This window comes from Podarcis cretensis (genome assembly GCF_951804945.1).
Source record: "Podarcis cretensis genome assembly, chromosome: 2".
NCBI classification, from domain to species: Eukaryota; Metazoa; Chordata; class Lepidosauria; order Squamata; family Lacertidae; genus Podarcis; species Podarcis cretensis.
The window spans coordinates 81,299,742-81,316,846 of NC_137171.1; the positions used below are offsets into that span (position 1 = coordinate 81,299,742).

A 17,105-nucleotide genomic window follows, 5' to 3' on the forward strand; every position below is an offset into this window, starting at 1 on the left:
TTGTTTTGTTTCTAATAATGTAATTGCCATATCATTTTAATTGACGTAGGACAACATGCTGCACTCTTGCAACATGTTACGTTGCAAGAAGTCAAATGTGAACACTGAACTCTGCTCTACAAAAGTCTTTAAATGTGAACTCAAAAATCACAGTGGAGTTGAAATGAACTACATTTTTCTTACCAATTATTTTTTTAACCTTTAATGTTGTTGCCCTCACATTTTCAGCATTAGCTCTCTGAGCGCAAGAATTTGAAGCACACTTTCCCCCTTAAAAATGTGAGATACATACATTTTTAAACATCCTTACAAGGCCTGTGGATTGTGCAGAAGGAACTCTCAATACTGCACAAATTGTCTGCCTTAAGTGTAGACCTGCCCTAACACATCAGAAACAATTGTCTTATTTACCAATCCAGAAACCCATATCCATCCTTATGCAAAACTGGAGCATTTCTGCAAACAGGAAAGCCCTTTCACTGAAGAAGATTTACTGCAAATGCAGCATTCCTCCTCCCTTGAAAGTGAATGGGAGACTTCTTATAGGCAAAGGAGAACCAGCTGGGCATTGGAGCTATCACATCTACATGTTACATTTTTCTAATGAATGTAATACTCTCTCTTTTTGTTTTTAAGAACATGTGTGCACTTAGAGGTTTATGAAAATCAATGAATATTTAGTCATCAGTCATGCTGAGTCAAGAATGAATTACATATTGAAGAGTGCATGTTCTTCATTATTGTACATCAGTCTACCATGCTAAGGGTTGCTGAATGAACATTTGATATATGGACAATATTCTGAAAGGATGCAAGAGATATGGAAATAAAACAAACTGACTACGTGCGTAACTTCAAAACCTATTGCTTTCAATCAGACTTAGTCATATTAAACTGCTACAAAATTGACAGACCCTTGAACCCAGAATCTGCATTGGTTATTTGGGGGTTCAGCTGGGTGCTGACAAAGTGATTTCAGCTCTGCAAGCCAGTATTAAACCAAAATATAAAACTAAATGCCGTGGACTGTTCTGACATAACCTGGTAAAGAAATGTTCCATCAGAATTGGAAGGTTTTAATTTGTTCAAACTGGTAAATTGGAAATGCCAAAGGATAGATTACTTGAAATTTTCTAAATTTTACTGATTTTTTCAAGTGGCTTTTCACCTTTCCTGACCAACACCCTGAGACAGACAAGAACCTCTTCATTTACAAGTACTAAGATCACAAATCCACAGGCTCTGAATTGTGTGTCCTAAAAGTCTACACAATTTTCCCGTTGTATTTGTCTGACACTATGATGTTCACACTTCATCCTTGATACAGTAGTAGTTTATGAAGTCTACTAACAAGCAAAGCTTAAAATATATATGCATATAGCAACAAATCAAACAGTATTTTCAGAATTAATGTAAACAGAATGCTGAATTCACTTGCAGATCATGTGAAGAATACATTTTGAAAACCTATAATCAAGTATACTTTCAAACAAGTTTTTCATTCATCAGTTAGATTAGTTATAATTGTATGTCACTTTTTTCTTACACACACACAATTTTGATGTTAGCAGCTAATGAAGAACTACTGAAAAGAATATCATTATTTTCTCTGGAGAAAATTTCATTGCATCAGCTTTTTGTCTTCAGATTAGGTTTTACAACTTCCTGTGTTCAGAGTATTATCCTGGCAGCTTCCTATGATAAGTTAAGAGAGCTATAACAACATCCCATCGTTGTTTTTATTTAATATCTTTATGATTTTCAGTTAAACACAAGGGGAAAAACATCTGCCACCGCACAATTTCCTTCATATTTATTTATACTGTATATGCTACCCAGACATTCATTTCTCAGTCTTCTTCCACACAAGACTTGTTTAGGATGGACATGCACATTCATTTTCTGCTTATCTATCCAAATAAATGCCATTATAGGCCCACACAAGTATAAGGGAAGGAAAGGAAAGTAAGTAGATATTAACAATGATGGGAACAGACCCCCTTTTTGTACAGGTAACCTGGGACTGGTTCAAGCAAACACTCCCCTACATTCCTCTATTTGTGATGGGATTGGACAGAAGACCAGCTAATGTCTTCTCCGTCACGCATATGCTTATATGCTCTGTATGTATCCAACCTTCTTGTCCTTACCCCTTAAAAATGGATTAAAAGGTGGCAGGAAGAGAGCATCAAACATTATATCATGGACACAATATAAAAGTGAGTCACATACTAGGCCGTACACACACACGTGTTATGTCACTTAATGAAATCTGTCAGCATACATAAAAACAATAAAAATACAACTTTTAATAAAGTCTATCAAAAACACAACACAACCGTATACTGCAAATAAAATGGAACAGTACGAAAATAAATAAAATTAAAATAAAGAGTAAGAAACCAGAAAAGCTGGATACATTCAAATTTTTAAGAAGCATTTGAAGGTCTTTACTGTCCCTCCCTCACAAATTACCTTAAGTAATTTTGTAAGGCCGCTGCTATCACTGATAGAAGGCTCACTTGCACGTTGTCACCAAGTAACAATCACTGGCCTTGATGCCTTACTGTTTGTTCAAGGTTTTCATCTTGCAATTGCATAATCAGCCTCCAAACGGATAAGCCAGATTTGTTTATCTTTGTAAAGCAGGGAAAATGCACCATACATAAGAAGAAACATAAGAAGGAACAGATTTTCTCAGGAGGAAAAATGCATTTGTTTGCATTGTATTTTTGTATCTCATTGTTGCTACCTTGAGTGCAAGGAGGTGGGGGGGGCGAAGGGAACGATAAATGTAGGCAAGTAAAATAATGACCAAAAAAAATCATCCTGACCAAACAAATGCCATACATTTAACCACAGCATATTTATACCTTAAACTTCTACAAACATTTACATGTCTGTGGTTGGTTACCACATACTCCTCTCACTCTATAACAGTTACCATTTTTTGAGTAAGATCGTGACTGTCCCAGTGAGCTAATGGGAAAGGATTTGAACTTGGGTTTCCCCCCTCCATCTCAGACATGCCAACCACTACCCCACAACGGCTTTCTAACTATTAAATAAGCTCCAACGTCAGTCATATCAAGTTCTTCCCTCTTATCAGTTTTCTGTTGACAGCGATATACTTATTTCTACAGCAGTGGCCTTTTCACAATTCACAGCACACAGTGCTTGACAAAAACATAAGACAGATAAATTAATACAGCCAATTAAAAACAAAAAACAAAAACAAAAGGCAACATCAAGAAAGCAATCGCAAAGTTGTCCTAACTGGTCCTTACTGTTACTTTAGAGCAAACTTCTGTATTCCCCAGTGGGGAGGCAATTCCCCTTGCCCTTGAACCTGAGTAAGCAAGAGGACCAACCTGCCTTTAATAGCTTCTCTGATGCTGTCAGGAACCAAGTTGCAAGGGAAGTTCAGTTTCACAAGAGCAGCAAGTCAGAAGGAAAATAAGCAGTCAGAAGCCTTCACATACTCAGGCTGCGAAATTCCTACCCGGAGCTTAAACAACCCAGACAACATTAAACATTTTCAAGTCCTGCGGATCTGCATGAGACAGAGCAGCATGTGAGAACAATTATTTAAAAAACCAAAAACCATTGCTTAATTTTGGCAGCTCATACCCACAGCAAGGAAGCCCAAGACATTTCAATGGCGTTTGCTTCCATCTGAGGCATTCTTCAGGTAATATCCGCAAGATTTGTTTCTTCCCCCGCCATCCTCCCAAAGAGAAGACTGACCTCCGAGGGAATCTGGCTGAAGTCTTTCCCCCTCCTGCCTGCAGCTCCCATTTATTTCATTCTTTCTTTATTTATGAACGACGCGCCTGCCTCCCGCCTCCTGCCACACAAACCCTCCACGGAGGGAGAGACACAAAGATCAGGACCATCAGCTCTGCCATCAGGCAATCAGGACGACTCGGCGTGGAGTGACAATTGCAGACAAGAAGCACCACGGAAGGGGGAGCGAGGGAGGGCTCTTCACCCTCGCCCTCGACATATCAGATAGATGGACAGAGATATGAACGGGTGGCCGGGGAAGTTTCCAGCCCCCCCCCCGCCCCGTTCAACCTGCGCGTTACATTGTCTCAGATTCCACAACAACTGAGGACGGGGAGAATTGAAACGATCTCCATGTAGCTGAGGAGACGCTGCCAAAGCTGCCACCACCATCCCAGAGAACTGCAGTCAACCCCCGTCCTTTTCCTGCGGATCCCGCCCGCGGCAGGGGGTTGGGGGGGTGTATGTGTGCGTGTTTCGAGGAGGCAGATTCATTTCCCACCCCTTAAAATGGAATGTTTTAAAATAAGAAGTGAGGGGAGGCAGAAGAGGGGCACCCGAAGTGCAGCAGGAGGACGTGGCAGCCGCTGTGGGCGCCTGCCCAGCGCGGCGCTACCTCACGGCGCCGAGGAGAGGAAGCCTCTCTCTCTCTTTGGAGGGCGAGAGCGGGTCCTCCTGGCGTTTCGCTCGCTCCTTCCGCGCCCAAGCAAAAGTGGCGCCAGCAGCTCTGGGCTTCTGCAGCCCGCGCGGCGGGGGATTCCCTTCCTTGGCTGCGCCCGAGTCCACACTGGCCCGCCTGGCCGCTCCTCTCCCGGGGGAAGCCCAGCCCAGCAGCGCGGGCTCGTTCTCTCTCTCTCTCCCTCAGCCGCCTCGCTCGGGACCCCCGCCACCGCTCGCCCTCTCTCGCCCGCGTGTGAGGGAACACCCCCAGCCCCGGCCGCCCCTCCTTCCCTCAGGAAGACGCGAGGCGACGGGGCCGCCGACAGCGCGGGAGAGCGGGCTCGCCAACACACACACACCCCCGCCCGGTTCATAGACCTAGGAGCTCCCGCCCCGTAGGGACCCTTCCTCCTTGGCCAGACGTCGTGTGGAGGCGCTTTCACCGTCCGCCGCCCCACCCCCTCCCCGCCGCCCTCATATCCCTCTCGCGCGCTCTCCATGCCTTCTCTGGAGAAAGTGAGAGCGGGCACCGAGCTTTAAATCTTCGCCTCGGCCACCCGCCCATGAAGACCCCCACAGGGCTGGCGGCGAGCGAGGAACAAAATAACCTCAATAATAAAAACCCCTTCCTCAGCTAGCTAGCAGCCAGCCAAGCCCTCCCCTCCCCGAGGAAAGGACAATAGCTCTCCCCCCCCCCCGCCCCGCTAGTGCCGCCGCCGCCACCCGCAGCCCCTTGACACTAGAGCCCCGATGTGGGGAGGGGGGGAGCCCATTGTGTGCGCCCGGGCTCGACAATTTACAAAACAAAACAACGCACACACATACACACAAAAAATACAAGAGAGGGAAATGGGGAGAGTGGCTCCTCCTCCTCTTCTCCAAAAAGGCCTGTTGGAAAACTGCACGGAGGAGCAGCAGCAGCAGCAGCAGCAGCTCCTGCGAGCCCCGCCACCATCTCTCGCTCGCTCTCGCTCTCTCGTGCCCTAGCGAGCCGAAGAGGCGAAAGGCCCCCGAGCGAGAGGAGGGGGATGTGTGTGCCCCAGAGCAGGGGGGGGGGGAGGCCCGATCGCTTTGTGTTACCTGCCGTGAAACCAGTCCTTGCAGGCGTCGCACTCGATCATGAAGCGGGTTACGTCGTAGGGCAGCCTACAGATGCAATAGACGGGCACCGTCGCCATGTTAGCTCCCTTCAAAACAACACTGGACTCCCAAGGCAAGCGAGCTCTGCGTGCGCGTATGCGAGAGAGAGGAGGGAGAGAGAGAGAGGCAGGCAGAGCCCAGGCAGAGCCCAGGCAGAGCAGGCGGGCGGGCAGGCAGACAGGCAGGCAGGCAGGGCGTCTCGCTGCAGCTCCCTCGCCGCTAAGGTAGATCCTCTCCTGATCTTCTCCTCCGCTGCCGAAGGGAAGCCGATCCGCCAGGCCTAGAGACGGCGGGAGAGGTCGCCGAGGATCGGGGCGAGAGAAAAGCCAAAACAAAACCCGGAGATTTCAAGAAGCGATCCTCAAGGGCGAGCTTGCAATGTCAGGAAAAATAACCAAGGGTTCCCGAAAGTTTGGCTGCATGGCTCCTCTGTCTGGCGCGGACTCCAAAGCGCACTGGAAGCTCTCTCTCTCTCTCCCTCTTTTTCCCCCCCTCTCTCGATTTTTTTTTTTTTTTTTGGTGGTGTTGGTGGTGGTAGTTGTGGTTGCTAAATGATCATTATTCCAAATGTTGGACGAAACGCATTCTATTGCATGCCCCCTGGTGACAGTACAGTACCGAGGCTTTTCATAAACACTCCGAAATGTAGCCCTTTCCTTGTAATGTCCTTACGTCAGCTTGCAACATTGTAATATTTCCTCTGATGGGGCTGGGGAGGGAGGCTGCAGAAAAGGGGAGGCGAATATGTGAAAACTCCCAAGCTTGGCACCGTGCAAAATTGTTGTTTTTTTTATTTTTTGAAGGGAAGAAAAAAGAAAAAAAAAAAAAGAGCGGGTAGGGGGAGAGGAAGAGAGCCAGTCTCAGAGCTGGAAAATAAACAGGGAGGCGTGCAAAGCGGAGACGATTGAAGGAGGGAGATTTTAAAAAATTACAAACGATTCAGTGAGGGATATTTGGAAGGGGGGCGGTGAAAGAAAACTCGCGGAAAGGGGAGGAGTAAGAGCGAAAGGTTCTTTACAAAAATAAAAAAAAATACAGAAACTTTAAAAAATACTATCGGCACATTAGGAGGCTCTCGTCAACCCTTCTCCCAGAATTTTTGGGTTGGAAAGGGGACAGCAGCATCTACAGCTAATGTGAGGTGAGGGAATCAGTAGGTCTCCCCCCCCCCCAAAAAAAAAAATGTATTTAGCTTCCCGTGGCTGCCCAAGGCTGGAAGGAACTTGGGGGTCCGAGTTCAAACTAGAAAGCTCCTAACCCCAGCCCTGTTTTTTCAAGTGATTCTGCAACAGAGGAAGGTATTAAATGGGGTGGGGGGAGCTGGGAGGAATAAACTCGGGCGGGGAAACAGACCCAGCCTTCTTCTAAGGCTACGTACATTTACAACCGAAAGTGCGAGCCTGGTTTTAGAAATAAAAAAAAAGTTAATAAAACTGGAGAGTCGAACAGAGGAAGTGGCGGTTCCGGTTCTTGTCTTTCCGGTGTATGGCGCTCCACGACTTCGCTTTTGCGCTGAAAAATGTGAAGAACTTTCCCCGTGCGGTAAATTTCAGAAAGAATCTGTTGTAACTATTGTAAACAGCTCTGTTCTTCAGGAGGCCCCCTTCGATTCAGTCCCAAGTTTCCGGATCAAAAGTTTTTTTAAAAAATAAAAAATCACGTGTCATTTTGCACTTCAGCTTTAATTCACTTCGCTGTTGTAGCCACATGTTTGATTATATTACAGTTATGGTATTTTTCTGCAGCAGGGAAGGATGGGAGGGGGGAGTCCTAAGCCCCCCTCCCTTAATTCCAAGATTGGGCACAATCCTGATCCTTCCAGGTGGATGTAGCTCATCACTGTGGACTTCCAAGAGCGGACATCTACATGCCCTTGGGAAACTCACCATCAAGGCATAATGAGCATTCTCCTACTGCTATCTCATGCCAGCCATGGGGAAGGTTTGGAGTGCCAAGTTCAGAATATTATTACTATGAAAAAATTGCATACCACCTTCGTCAAAAGACCGCACAGCTGTTTACAACACAGAACATAATAAACAATATAATGTAAATAGACAGTGCAATATCCAGACAGTACGAAAAATTAAGAGCAGTTATATCGGGGTGAGCTCCCATTGCTCGGTCCCTGCTCCTGCCCACCTAGCAGTTCAAAAGCACGTCAAAGTGCAAGTAGATAAATAGGTACCGCTCCAGTGGGAAGGTAAATGGCATTTCCGTGCGCTGCTCTGGTTCGCCAGAAGTGGCTAAGTCATGCTGGTCACATGACCCGGAAGCTGTACGCCGGCTCCCTTGGCCAATAAAGCGAGATGAGCGCCGCGACCCCAGAGTCGGCCATGACTGGACCTAACAGTCAGGGGTACCATTACCTTTATATCGCTAAAGTTCAAATCGTAAGCAATACATAGTAACAGATAACGGTAGTTAATGCAAGCAATACATGCTAGGCAACATATCAAATCCTGCACAATATCCAGGAATATAATGGTACCTCGGGTTAAATACTTAATTCATTCCAGAGGTCCGTACTTAACCTGAAACTGTTCTTAACCTGAAGCACCACTTTAGCTAATGGGACCTCCTGCTGCTGCTGCACTACCAGAGCACAATTTCTGTTCTCATCCTGAAGCAAAGTTCTTAACCCGAGGTACTAATTCTGGGTTAGCGGAGTCTGTAACCTGAAACGTATGTAACCTGAAGTGTATGTAACCCGAGGTACCACTGTATAATTAAGGCATGAGTTGGTTGCTCTTTCCATGCGTGCATTTGTGTGCCTTTTAAAAATAAAACAAAAGATGCTGTCCACAATTTGTGTGCATGCCCACAACTAGACCTCAGGTTTCCCAAACCTGCGGTGGGCAGGGAAGTGCTAAGTGAAGGAAGGTGATTTCTGTCTCAGTGTTTCCCAGCCACACTAGTGAGCCATAGTTGATGGGATGGATTTGAACTGTGTGCAGTTGTCACCTTCCTTCGCTTAGTGCTTCCCTGCCCACCACAGGTTTGGGAAACCTGAGGTCTAGTTGTGGAGCTGCACAAAAATTGTGGACAGCATCTTTTTTCTTTTTTAAAAAAATTGAAATACTGTATAAAGTTTCCAGTATAAAAATTTTGCACAAAAGTGTAGCTAAAATAATGTATGTGTTGCTTCAAATCAGGAAACCTGAGGTGTTGGTGGGTGCCTGCAAATATAAACATTTTTTTAAAAAAAACACAAGGTTTCCAATATTCCAGATTTGCACAGTTAAATGAATTAATAAATAAATTGTGTGTCCTCCAGGCCTAAGATTTGGAGTCACTCACATGACAGACTGCCATTTCTTTCCCTTCCTTTTTGCTTTCCTATCTCCTGTACCTGATAGGGTAAGTTTTTTGTTTGTTTTTTGTTTATTAATGCAGCTGATTTGTGTAAGAGCTGTTCTGTGCAAAATAGCTGTTATTGAAAACAAAACTACCAAGAACATGTAATCAGCAACCACCGGTAGAAAAAGACAGGTTGGGGTGCAGCAATAGATGGCACCCAGCAAAATGTCACCATACATGTAAAAATACTCATCCTCTCAATGTGCTTCAGTATGTCCACAGTTGAGTGACATGTGATGTTATATATAGGTATATTTCCCCTTATTGGGTTATCCATCGATTAGGAAAACCTGAATTTAGTGGGGGGGAGTTCAGGCTGCTACTTGGGTGACATTTTGGAACATGATGTCATTGTGGAAACCGCTAACTAAAGGAATAAATGAAAAAGAGACACAAGCCATCTCAAGTCCACATTAAACTCCTGTGTGAATGAGCGCTAAGACTTGGAAGACCCTGGTCCTGATTTCCATTCTGCTTGAAGTTCCCTGAGTGACTCTTAGCCTGACCTACCTCACAAGATTGCTGTGAAGATAAACTGGATTGGGGCATGACACCAGGTACATAGCCTTGAGCTTCCTGGAGAAAAAGCAGGAGATAAATGTAATAAAGCTATACTTCATCTGAATGTGGAAGGCTTATTTTTAATGATAGTTGTCACTGATTGCAGAACATTGTTATTATTATTAATTTTTCAGCTTGTACTGCAAGAATGAGCATCTGACTATAAATTACCAAAAAACAAAAGTTATGATATTTGGCAAATTTAAGAAAACTTACAATTGGTCACTCAATAGAAATACACCGGAGCAAGTATTCTCATTGAAGTATCTCTGTGTGGTCTTTCAGTGGATAGGAAAATGGTCTGCACAGGTTCAATCAAGCACCCTATTAGCTGGTAGAGCTTTAAATGGACTACCACGATTCCACCTTACAAAAGGAGGCAACTTGGTGCAGCCCACTTTAGAAGAAGAAGAGTCTGGATTTGATCTCAAAGCGGCTAACATTCTCCTTTCCTTTCCTCCCCTACAACAAACACTCTGTGAGGTGAGTGGGGCTGAGAGACTTCAAAGAAGTGTGACTGGCCCAAGGTCACCCAGCAGCTGCATGTGGAGGAGCGGAGACGCGAACCCAGTTCCCCAGATTACGAGACTACCGCTCTTAACCACTACACCACACTGGCTCTCTTTAGAACTTTATAAGACCAGGGTGTTGCCCAAGTTGTTATATGGAACACCACTGTGGGCCATGACCAATTTATACTCACTGGAGAGAGCGCAATATTTTTTTGAGCAGACTGCCAGTCCCTACCTCTACAAAAATAGCACAGCTCCATGTGTAACTGGGTGTGATGCCCATTAAAGCCAAGGTCTAGCTCCGCTTTTTTGGTTAAAAACTATTTTTAAGCATGTATCAGAATCCCTCATGAGATTTTTGGAAGACATGACCCCAAACTCACGGAAACATGAAATGCAATCTGCTGCCATGAGGTTGGGACTTTCTGCCTCCTTTCTTGTGATGCAGAGTTTTGAGAGAGCTAAAGAATTAATACTCCAAAGGCTTAAAGACACTGAGATGCAATCACAAACTGCTGAGATCAAGATCTTCCAATCAAACAAATTGTATGCTTTTTTTATTCCATTGTATCCATCCCTGCCAAGATATCTGGTAGATTTGCCAAATGTTAAAATGAGAGTAGTAGCCTTTACTCAGGCAAGACTAAATGCCCTTGTGTTAGCAGATTGGACAGGCCAACATAAAGGAGTTCCTAAGAAGGATAGAGTTTGTGCGTGCAACTCTCTGTCTATAGAAGACATAACTCATGTACTCCTCCAATGCCCTTTTTATAATGATCTTAGAAACAATTACATCCATCCATTGTTAAGATCGCAGAAGGGAAGAGCGTCTCTTGCAAAGACCTGTTTGTTGCTGTCTGATGTAGAAAGGTATATATCCTATTGAACATTCAAATTTATTGCAAAGGCTTTACAAATTTGTGTAATACAACTTAAAGAGGGAATGGGAAAATATTTATCCTGTAAAGGTCAGGGAATACAAATGTCAACTACTATTCGTAGCTATATTCTTATTATTATTTTCATGTGTGCAATGGCTATTCACTAGACACAATAAATTGAACTGAACTTAATTATTATGGAATGTAATAGATGTACCCTATTTCAAATTTAAATTGTGATCTGGTGCAGGGTAGGGCTGCCATACATCTGGGTTTTCCTGGACACATCCGGGAATCGCTCAGAAAAATGGCATCTGGGTGGATTTTTGCTGAATCGGTGGAATGTCCGGGAAAACCGAATTTTAACTTTTGGGAATATGGCAACCCTAGTACAGGGGTTCTCATACTATGGCCTGTGGAGCACCAGTGGTCTACAAACCATTGCATGTTTGTGAAGAACACTTACAATTTGAATTCTGTAGTATTCTACGGAATTCAAATTGTACTACAATAAAATACAAAAGAAGTCAAGCTAGGGTTGCCATATGTCATTCTGTAGTCGGAGGCAAAGCTCAACTTTTCTGTCTGGATTTTCACTGTTTGAAATATGGTAGCCCTAAAGAAGCAATAAAAATACAATAAAATAATACTATCTAGCTCATTACATTACAATTGCCACAACAGGCAGAAAAAAATTGAATGGTCCACCAAGACCCTAAGCAATTTTCAAGTGGTCCATGGGGGGGAATGGTTTGAGAACCACGGATCTAGTAACTATTTTTGTCTATACCAATTAACATGTTTCTGCCCAATGTTAGGCAATCAAATCATGATACAAAGAGTTGTTAAGGCATTCCTATTCAGTGTAATATGAGAATTTTCATCTGGATGTAAACACAACTATAGTTATAAGGACAAGCAATTACATAAGTGTAAGGATGGGTGACTTTGCATACATATACATGCAATGATAGATGCAAACATATACCTATGCACATGTAGTGATTGCATAATACATCTATAGAAATACCTGAAAACGTATTTACAACTGAAAGTGTAAGAAACATATTTAGTTGCCTATATTGCAGCTAGAACAGAATTATAGTTTTCATAGCATTTCAAGAGCATTACAACCTGAAGGTTGGCTTTATTTACTTATTTATTCCTACATTTCAGTACCACTAAGAAAGCAGCAACCCCAAATCAGTGTGGTATACATAAAGTCAATATAAAATCAAAAGTTAAAATATAAAAAAATAAAACTGGGTCACAAGGTAAGCTTGTGTAAATAAAAAAAAGTTGTAGGATTGTTTTGGTGCCTAACTAATGATAGCTGTTGCAGTGGTTGCAATAAATGTATATGGCACAAAGTGTGGGGACCAAGGAAAGGGCCTTTTCATGTGTGTGTGTGGGGGGGGGAGTCCTTGTACATAGAGCTGCCTCCCGTTTCTTATTTATTTATTTGTTAAATTTAAATACAACCCATAAATAGTGGGGGGGGGGAGGTATTTAAAACAGTGGAGAAAAGATAAAGAAAAAAGGGTATAGTACAGTTAGCAATTACAATTTTTAACTTACTGTATTCTGTATAACTGAGTTCCATTTCTTTATTGTATTAACTGGCTAGTTAACAAAAATCTTTTTCATCAGGTGATGAAACAGAAGGAGATGAAGAGAGACCTGCCTGAAGAAGGAAAGCCCTGACTGCTGATGCTTCTGTTAGTAGGTTTTTTTAAAGCGATTTGTTGTGTACTTTAACAATTGTATTATTTTATGTATTAAGTATTTTTAAAATCTATTTGCCCTGTGGCTTGTAAATAAATAAGTTAATACATAAATACATAAATAAATGCATGTGTAAATAAAAAAGTGTTATTTGTTGCATTGGACTCTAACCCTCATTCCTTATCCACTTGGGATTTGCCTCTGCATTAGCTTTGGTGAAGCAAAAACCATGTATGGTCTGTTTATTTTCAGGACCTTTTGACTTGCATATATGCAATCTGCTCATCTTGTTCCTCAGGTATTTCTTATGATGATACTTTTCAGCTAGCTGCTTGTTTTAGGAATAATTTGAGTTATATTGTAGGTAGTTAAATATCAAAGGGCTTTTACTCTGGACAGATTTAATGTGTTTGCCTTCTGATGGTTGATTACCTCCTTGTTCTCAAAGCCACTGATAAAAAATGTGGCCACTACCAATGGGATTTTATCTCCCAGCAAGTATTTTATTGTAACATTGAGCTAACCTTCCTGGTAGTTTGGCTGGTAAAGGGGTATCATTTTCTGACACGCTCCAGTGTAAAAATTATAAAATAAAAGAGCATGTCATTATGAGGACAAACCCCACCATATCTGCCCCAAAAGCAATCGAGAAGGCAAACACATTAAATCTTTTGGAGTGCTCCTTAGTTCATTGGTCATCTTGTTTATACATATATCTGAGCTGATGGCATTTGTATTATACCTCATTTTGTATTTTGCCCTGTACTTAAAATTATGTTGCATTGTATGGTTTTATTTTTGGTCTTATTTCTGGTCTGTTGACCATAGTAAATTGATGGGGATGATAGAAAAAAACATGCTTTAAGCTGGTTTCTAAAACTAGACGCAAAGGATGCCTGCCCGGTATACAAGGGCAACGGATTCCACAATATAGGTGTTATTGCGCTGAGTGCCCTGTTCTCTGTGGCCACCAGACAGATGTTCTAAACTCCTGCAGCCTTTCTCAACCTGTGGGTCCCCAGATGTTTTGGGACTACAACTCCCATCACCCCTAGCTAGCAAGGCCAGAGCTCAGGGATGATGGGAGTTGTAGTCCAACAACATCTGGGGACCCACAGGTTGAGAACCACTAAAGGAAAGTCAGCAATCCTTCTCCAGCAGATCTCAAGTAATGGGCTGAAATATATGGAGAAAGGAGGCCCTTTGGGTAGGCTGGTCCCAACTTGCTTAGGAATGTATAAACTAACACTAACGTATTAAGTGTGTGCTGGTTTTTCAGCAATGATGCCACCATGCTATCAGTAACCAGCTTTGGTAAATAGCTGGGCTGCTGCCTTTTGCACCAGCTGCAGCTTCCAGATCAGCTTTCAGGGTAGCCCTACGCAGATTGCTTTGTGATAATGTGATTGAGTGTTACCAATGCCTGAACCATTTTGGCTCAGCTACCTCTGTCCAGGAATGGCTGCAGCTGTTGCACCAGCCATAGCTAGTAAAAAGGTGCTCTATTAGGGTTGCCATACATCTGGAATTTCCCGGACAAATCTAGAATAGTGCAGTCAGCAACAGATGTCCAGACGTATGGCAGCCCATGTTGGCAGTGCCATTTTTGCCAAATTTCCATTAAAAATAGCTCAGAAATGGCTTTTTTTTGTGATTTTGCCAAAAAAAAACAAAACCCCTCAACAACTTTGAGCAAAACTAAAAAAAGTTCAACAACTTTTCTGTCCAGTTTTTCACTGTTTGAAATATGCCAACCTTAGTTCTACTCACTGATACCCAGGAGATCCAGAAAAGAAAGTAACAGAAGACTACGTTTTGCTACCTAGAGCTCCCAACCAGGCCTGGTTTAAAGCAATTGGAAGCCCTGGGCTAGGAGACCCTGGGAGGCCTAAACTTAATAGCATATGATCATGAGAAATGGAACCTCGTTCTCTTCTTTGTCTACTCAATCAAAGTAGAGCATTGCAGAAATTTTAGCATTGATAAAAAGATTGTTTATAAATTTATAAGCTTAAATAAGGTTACAAAAGTATGGAATTAATGAAGATATCCACACAGAACATTCATAGGGGAATCATAGCTATGTTATAACATTACACTATATAGAAAATCAGAGCAATTTCTTTTGACCTCTTTTGGATGCAAACTTATCAATTGTATCATTAAAATCAGTAAGTCACAGTTTTATCATTTTCTATGCGTGAAATGCTTAGATCACACGACCAATCCTAGCACATTGTTGACCGTAAAACATTCTTTATCCTTTTTCGTCTATAAAAATATATTTTGCCATGACAGTTTGTAAGCATTAAACACAGGAGCAATATGATAATTGTTTCCACATTTGGAACAGCTGTCCAAATTTTCTCTGGAAATAATATTTGATACATGGCTGAAATTTGTTTTTTCAGGGTGAGCTTGTTTGATGTACAGGTGGAAGTGCAAGAATTCATCAACTAGACTAAGGTCAACATCCTATGGATACATTAACATCTCAACATCATTGTAAATCTCTTCTCTGGTTGCTTGCAGGTTCACCAAAAGTGAAAAATTGCCAGCTATACTCCTGTACACTGTTGCTCCTCTGTCTAGGTTGGCTTCAAGAGCATCCATGACAGGGATAAAGAATTTTCCCTAAACTTGTCTCTTGCAGAAAGTTCGTCCAAGGTTTTGGGTGCTGTCCCATCATTTTTTATTTTTTTATTCTTTGTATTCTTTTGACAGTTTTATACCTGACATCTGGTAGAGTAAATTTCGCTTGCTGTTAAATTTCATCAAAATTAGCCCAAGTGTTTGATACAAACTGTAACAGTGAACTGTAAATATTTGCACATGTGCTCAAATGAAATTTGTGAAGTTTGGAGTGTCTTGCTAACTTGATGAAATTGTTCTAGCAAATGTGTCCAAAGATGAAGCATGAAAATGAATTCAAATTCTTCCATTTTCTAAAGGAAATTTTAGCCTGTTGTCTATTATCACCTTTTTTAGTTTCATCACAGTAAATACAACCCAGGGCTTCAACAATGTAAGCATAACTTCCACTAATAGCTGCAGTAGCTTTGGCAAGAGCCTCCCATCATATGTCTGGTAAATCTTTAGAGTCAAGAGGCAAGATTTTTTTAACACTGCCCATCTTTTTGTAGAAGCTCAGAAAAATAAAAGGAGAGGTCATTTATTGTGGAAAAAAAAATCACTGCATCCAGGCATGAAAAGACGAATCAACTGTGGTTCGGCCAACTAAAGTGGAATGTAGTCTGTGAAACCTTATAGCATAACAAAAATTGATAGTCTTTAAGGTGACACAAAACTCTTTGTTGCTATTGCAAGTAATCTACATGAGATGTTATCAGAGCATGAATGACAGCAGGAAAAATCTCAATCAGTGACAAGAGGATGCAGCCTGCTGAACAAGTGTTTAACTAATTTTGAAAACGATAGTCACAATGTCAGCAGCCTCAACTGTTGTCCTCCTGCAGTCAAATGCTGCTGAATGGTTAGCGAATGAATGGCTTGAGAGACAGTGCCACCTAATCGCTCTTCGGTTCCTCATGTCTCAGCCCCGCTTTTTTCATTTGTGGTGCTGGCTCCCCATGACGACCGCATTTGGTGATTCACTTGTTGATGTTAGTCATTCAATCAATACTGACTTATCACAGCTCAAAATTGCCCAAGACGTTTTGCCGCCTGAGGCAAAGGACAAGATCCCAGCACCACCTCACCTTCCATGTAGAGACTGGACTAGCAGTTGAATCTTACTTCAATTCAGGCAACAGGATAATGTCCCCATGTGCACCTGAGTGCAGTAGGCTAGGTTAAGGGGTGCATGAAAAGCCTGTGGCTTAGTGTGCTTTTAATATGCGTTTTAAACTGGTTATACCGTCTCTGTTATAAGGGAAAGTTGTTTTCTGTCTTTCATTGATTAATATTGTCTTGTTTGTAAGCCATCCAGAGACTATTTTTTTTAAAGGTGGTCACATAAATTTAATAAATGGCACGAATACACCATATTTTAGTGCCTGGTGTTCTGTTCTTCTCTGCTTGCTCCACCTTCCATTGTGCATTCTGCTTATATCCTGATCTTTTACATCTTTAATTTGGATGAAGTCCTATTTTGTTCACTGGGAATTTCTTCGAGTAAGTGAGCATAGACTTGCATCTTTAATGGGTTATTTCATGGTTTGTGGCAAACCATAATTTGCCATTCCGCCCAAACTGGGAAACCGTGGTTTGCACTAGCCTTCCAGACCAGATTCACATTCATTATCTCAATAACCTTTATGGCTTTGTGTACTTCAGTATTACCATCTCTGGGTGAAAAGGCCTGAGAGACAACAGCTACTTAATTAGCAGGGTTAGGGCAAGATTTAAACCAGTTCGTATATCACAGTCTTAATAGTACAGTAGCTCCCCAAAGTACCTACTATTTAGGTCTTTCTAGATGATGTTTTACATCTCCTTTTTAGTATAATCCAGGTGATGT

At 42.4% G+C, this 17,105-nt stretch overlaps 1 protein-coding gene and 1 long non-coding RNA gene across 6 annotated transcripts in view; one reads left to right on the plus strand and one right to left on the minus strand.

Moving 5' to 3' along the window:
- Positions 1-6,477, minus strand: part of PHF2 (PHD finger protein 2) — a 117,775-nt gene extending 111,298 nt beyond the window's left edge. The window contains exon 1 of one of the 2 annotated variants that reach the window (XM_079964984.1): positions 5,527-6,477. In XM_079964984.1, coding sequence (XP_079821110.1) covers positions 5,527-5,624 — 98 coding nt within the window. In that variant the 5' untranslated portion in view covers positions 5,625-6,477. Of the gene's footprint in view, positions 1-3,634; positions 4,262-5,526 lie in introns of those variants that run through there. The other variant, XM_079964985.1, reaches the window with a different exon arrangement.
- On the plus strand, positions 5,561-16,624 carry LOC307209722. Of its 4 annotated transcripts, none has more exons than XR_013835718.1 (5): positions 5,561-5,659; positions 8,864-9,503; positions 12,551-12,618; positions 12,878-12,923; positions 15,158-16,624. It is a non-coding gene; the product is annotated as an uncharacterized lncRNA (long non-coding RNA). The 4 variants fall into 4 exon arrangements; XR_013835719.1 differs by having other exon boundaries at positions 8,864-8,946; XR_013835720.1 differs by lacking the exons at positions 12,878-12,923; positions 15,158-16,624 and having other exon boundaries at positions 12,551-12,780.
- Positions 16,625-17,105: the final 481 nt, after the last annotated feature.